At 36.9% G+C, this 6023-nt stretch overlaps 1 protein-coding gene across 1 annotated transcript; it reads left to right on the forward strand.

Moving 5' to 3' along the window:
• The first annotated feature begins 2396 nt into the window (after nt 1-2396).
• LOC143541786 (artemisinic aldehyde Delta(11(13)) reductase-like) lies at nt 2397-6023 on the forward strand. Its single transcript, XM_077034517.1, has 5 exons — nt 2397-2490; nt 2655-2795; nt 4834-4964; nt 5089-5271; nt 5348-6023. Exons 1-5 carry the CDS (start codon nt 2426-2428, stop codon nt 5986-5988), a joined length of 1161 nt encoding a protein of 386 aa, XP_076890632.1. The 5' UTR covers nt 2397-2425; the 3' UTR covers nt 5989-6023.

The following is a 6023-nucleotide window of genomic DNA, read 5'->3' on the forward strand; positions in this document are numbered from 1 at the left end:
GTTTAACATTTTATACTGTGATTCTAGGAAATGGCCGGAAGACACCTATGGATTTCTATTAAGTTCTTAAAAACACCAGTTTAATTAGACTTGCTTACGGTCGCTAATTATTTTATGACAAGTACCTCTATAAGAAATCCTAGCTTACAGCGCGGAAATCAAATGTAGTTTAAAGTATTCACTCGACTAGATAAACAAGGCTGAAAAATCAAACCTAAACGGACTTCTTACGAAGAACTAAATCTAGTAATCTTAAACAACCAAGACTTATCATATAATCTATCACCTCTCAGCTATTTAGATTAGCAACACACTTAGGTCTATTTGATTTATTAATATTGTTCCTATGGCTTTATTGCAAGTCAACCATAAACTAGTAAAAAACACACAGTAAATGACCTAACAGAATCCTATCAAATGACAGACAATCACCAAGAAAACTGTGAAACAATAAAACTCACCAAACAATCTTAAGCACACATATGCATCGAAGGAATAACAATAAACCTCTTACTTAATCATAAACAATAACAAAAACAAAATCCAAACTAAAATCCAACGTCAACAAAAGTTCATCATAACCTAGGCAGTTTAGGGGTTTAGCCAACAACCATACTCAAGAACAAACCAAAATAATTGGGTTCAAAAACTGAATTCATAAAAAAACAATAAATTCAAACCGAATAATAATATTTGGATGAGTAGATATTAATCTTGAACGATCTCTATACTCGAACACCCTTGCTCGCTCCTCTCTTACGTCTCGCCCTGTTGATAGCTCCCTTTTCAACTTGTGTCTCCAATCTACCCCACAAACACCTTTAAGAAAACCAAAAGTGGGGTCAATGGCGGCTGCCCTCTCTCGTCGGTTTTTTTCCAGCCTCTAAAAGAAGATCCTTCTTATGGGATCGTAACCTACCCAACTAGTTACAATTTTAAACATTGTTATTATTATATTATTATTAATCATACGTTAACTTTTTTTTATTTTTTATTTTTTTTCTTTTAAATGCTATATATAATAGTTACTTTTAATAATAAAAATTAGCAGTATATAATATATGCTCGACCCTTTATTTGTTGGTCTCAAGTTTAATAAAAGTGTTCCACTTTAGCTCAGAGTCTCTAGAAACCATTAAACTCACATGTGACCCAAATATTAATAATATTCAATAAAAACTTGGCTCAAAAGTATATAAAAGTATAGAAAATATTTATATAATAATATGTATATTTTAGGCCATATCAGTTGTTGTATTTTAATAAAAAAATAAATTTTCTTGAAAGACTCTTCTTGTATTTTTCTCCAACTCCTTTGAATTGTAGCATGCACTATAATTTTCTTTGATATTGTAATTTTTAAAACAATTTTATTATAGCAAGTGCGTCTACAAACCTTTAATGTCAAATGTTTTCATAAAGATCTTACGTATTGATATCTTAAGTACTGGGGTATACTTTAATGTTCAGGGCGTTAAAGCTAATTTGGTAAAGGTTAACGAGTGAAACACTACTTTTTTTATTGGTTAAGGGATGTTAAAGAAAAGATGTGTTAAAATATTAACGAACTTTAAAATCCTCTATATTCACACAAAATAATTACAGAATTGTTTTAAAGGGAGTTAAGTGGAGTTAAACTATTTCCTTTAAATGAGATGAAGTAAAAAATGATAAAACATGTGACGTGACACTGTTAATGGGCATAAATGTATACGTCATAACCTTACAAATAGCTAGCCTTGCAGGGTGGGATGCCATGCACTCAAGAAGTAATCTAGCAAGTATATATTATAAATTTGTTAGTAAATTAAGCCGGTTTTACTTTAATATAGTCTTTAAATACAAGTTTCCAAGTTCCAACACATTGTTACATTTGAGAAATTCTTTCGTCTTTACAGTTTGTTTTGTTTTTCTTGGACGGAATAAAGAAAAAGGAAATAGACTTGAGGAAAACAAGTCGTATTAGAATTTGGCTACAACGCGTCTAGCGACTTTAATTTTTGTTCCTATCATCATTCAATTTCTAGTGGTGGTCAGAAACGTGTTTTAAGTCAATTTCCTATACCGACCAGAAAAATAAAAACAAAATACCACTTCCAAAACGGGCTATAATGATTTTATTTTTTTCATGAAAATAACAATTTATGAAGAAACACAAAATAAATCACAAACATTTTACAAAGTAGATAGTTGGTGGATAAAAAAATTATATCACGTGCGTTTAAATACGACTTCCGATCAGCATATCAAACATTCATTCTTCAAGTCAAAATAATATATCTTTTATAATAAAAACAATAATTTAAATACGACTTCCGATCTCAGCTAGGTGCTGTATTTAATTCAACCAAACTAGCTTCATTACTTGTGCCTGTGTCTTCATCTCCACTACTTTAATAATATCTACAGATCTTGAAAGTAAATTATGGGTAGAGAAAACTCAAGTCTCTTTTCCTCATACAAGTTGGGCAACTTCAACCTCTCTCACAGGTATCATAACACCGATATCAAATTTCTAGTCTATAAAAGTTGGTACCAAATCTATGTACGGTATTTGTACTTGTTACAAAATGTTCATCTCTATACAACACCGATACTAAATTTCTAAATCCATGTGATCTTGAAGTTATTATTAATTTGGGTGGTATTGGTAGGGTGGTGTTGGCTCCGATGACTAGGTGTAGGGCGTTGAACAGCATACCAAATGAAGCACTGGTGGAGTATTACCGCCAGAGAGCCACCGCCGGTGGCTTTCTCATCACCGAGGGGACAATGATCTCTCCCACTGCTGCCGGGTAAGCCTCTTTTCGTCATTTTACTTTTCCTCTATATAATATTATTATTATCATTGTCATTTTAAAATATTATTTATTTTCTTTTTTGGGGGCTGTAGACAACTATTAAAGTTGGATATGATATGTTATAAGGCTGAGGGGTGTGGGGGGCGCGAGAGGGGGTGCGAGGGGGGCTCCAGCCAATAATATTGTGACGTGTGGCAGAGAGAGAAACTTGATAAGATGGGTGTTGGTTGTGGTGCTCGAACCCCGGGCCCTGGTGTGGAGGGGCGCGAGAGGGGGCGCGAGCGGTTTATTTTTTTATAAATGTATTAAAAAAACGTATTATTAAAAAAACAAGAAATTATTTAAAAAAACACACATTTTTTTGAAAATTCATAATAAAAAAAACATACTAAAAATTAAACAAACAATAATATTTAATAATAAAACTAATCTAATTCATGATCACCACGGTGGAACTGACCTCGCCAGGCCGTTGGACACATAGCCCATCCAACATGCGTACAATCGATGCTACCTAGCATCCCAGGAAAACCATGTTTTTCTGCGTGCACCTCATATATGCGTTGGATGTCATACGTTGTAGGTTTACGCAGATATCTCCGAGCGTAAGTCGATATGACTCCTACGTACAATATATATTACAAAATGTAATAAATATTTAATAAAAAGTAAAATTAATGTTTTTTACCTTGGCAGAAAAAATGAAGGGATTCACGTGCAACCCTTTTCGACATCTGTAAATACTCATCCAAAGCGTCCGACGAGATGCCGTACGCTAATTGACGGATAGCAGCCGTGCATTTTTGAAGAGGGGTAAAACCGGGAAGACCCCTAGCATCCTCCCTTTGTTGAAAAAAGGGATACCGTGCCTCTAAATCACTCGCTATACGCGTGAACAATTGCCTGCTCATTCGAAAACGAGTTCGAAAATCCGACTCCGCGTATACCGGTTGAGGGCTAAAATAATGCCTCATCAAAGTATCGTTAGCACCCGATCGATCACGATCACGAGGTGGTGCTCTAACCCTCGGGAGTCGGGGTTGATGGGCTTGATTTTGCAAGAGATTGACCACGGTTGCGGTCAAAACTCCCCCTACATGAAGAAGCAAATCATCCTCTTCGGAGGAGTCGGAATCAGACGAGTACGACGACATTATTTTTAAAAAAAAAATTGGGACGATGGGTTGTTTTTGGATTTTTTTTTGAAGTTGTGGTAATTGATTTATATGAAATGGGTTATATATAGGAAAAAAATTTTGGGTTTTATAAAGGAGTTTGGGATATTATATATGAGTTTGGAGATTGAAGTTGTGTTTGATATGGTTAAAATGGGTTGATTTAGGGGTATTATATAGGATTTTGTAAAGGTTTTTTTAAAAAAAAACCCGAGCTCAACGGCTCTTTTGGGTGGGCCCACCAGCTTTTCCTCTCTCTTCTCCCGCGATCATCCTTGCGCCCGCCTAGAAATCCGGGCTCGTGCCCCTCTCGCGCCCCTCTCGCGCCTCGGTGGTGTGGGGCTCGCGCCCCGGGGCGCGAGCGGATGGCCTCACGCGCCCTTTCTCGCGCTCCACACCCCTCAGCCTAAGTTTATAAACACATGGTGCGCTTAATTATAGCTGATGCAATAATGGAGACTGGTGCTTGTTACCTTTAATGATGCATTTCATTTCTAGTCCTTGTTCTTTATGAGACTGCACGTTTTTTTTTTTCTTTTTGGAATAAAAATCAAGCCTTTTGTTACCATAATATTACTGTATTATTAATTATATCATAAGTTTATTAATTAAATGGCTGTTAGAAGTAGTTTTTTAGTTAGTTATTTAGTAGTTAAATAACTACCGCTCTTGTTAGTATATATGTGTGTATTGTAGTAAACCAACATGCATGTGTGCTATTTGTGTAAATTATATAAAGTAAATTAGTTAAACATCTTGTGTTTATCCCTTCAAGTTCTATCCATAATTCCACATTAAAAGATCATACATTTTCATTCATATAGCCAATTTGATGAGATATGTGTTGTGTGAGTCAGATTTCCGCATGTACCGGGTATATTTAACCGAGAACAAATCAAGGCTTGGAAGAAAGTGGTCGATGCAGTTCACAAACAAGGCGGTGTCATATTTTGTCAACTATGGCATGTCGGAAGAGCATCTCATCAAGGTACATATGTAATACCTTGTACCATCATGTCGGTTAATCGTAAATTAATAGTTAAAAAGCATTAGTGTTGCCAAAAGACATTTCTTAAGCTTTAAGTTTTTGTTGAACAAAAAAAAAAAAACAGTGTATCAACCTGGTGGGGATGCACCAATATCATCTACAAACAAACCCATATCGAACAAGTGGAAAATATTAATGCCCGATGCAACATATGGTCGGTACCCTGAGCCCCGGCCATTGGCAGCCCATGAAATTCCACAGGTGGTGGAAGACTATCGTTTGGCGGCCATTAATGCTATTGAAGCAGGTTGCTATTTTCTTAACTAGTCTAACTAGCATTATATTTTAGAACTAATTTAACATGACATTTTATTTTAAAATAGGTTTTGATGGAATTGAAATACATGGAGCCCATGGTTACCTTCTTGACCAGTTCATGAAAGACGGGATCAATGACAGAACAGATGAATACGGCGGATCGTTAGCAAACCGCAGCAAATTCTTGCTGCAGGTGGTAAAAGCAGTGGCTGCAGCCATTGGTCCAGACCGAGTTGGTGTTAGAATCTCACCAGCTATTGACCACCTAGACGCTATGGACTCTGACCCGCACAGCCTGGGTCTAGCCGTGATTGAACAACTCAACAAACTCCAGTTTGAGTTAGGACAACTAAGTTACCTTCACGTGACTCAACCACGTTATACGGCTTATGGTCAAACCGAGTCAGGCTCACATGGGAGCGAGGAAGAAGTGGCTCAGCTGATGAGAACTTGGCGAGGGGCGTATGTGGGAACTTTTATATGCAGTGGTGGATACACTAGAGAGCTAGGAGTGGAAGCCGTGGCTAACGGGGATGCTGACTTGGTGGCTTATGGGCGGCTTTTTATATCGAACCCGGACCTGGTTTTAAGGCTGCAGCTCAATGCACCACTAAACCGGTATGTGCGGGCTACCTTCTATACCCATGATCCTGTTGTAGGCTACACTGATTACCCTTCTCTTCAGAAAGGACTGTCACGCCTGTAGCTGTGACTGCAACGCTTATCGAATAGATTATTATT

This window comes from Bidens hawaiensis, unplaced genomic scaffold (assembly GCF_021521415.1).
Source record: "Bidens hawaiensis isolate Kalapana, Puna unplaced genomic scaffold, B.hawaiensis_p1.1 tig00012646_1, whole genome shotgun sequence".
Lineage (NCBI taxonomy): Eukaryota > Viridiplantae > Streptophyta > Magnoliopsida > Asterales > Asteraceae > Bidens > Bidens hawaiensis.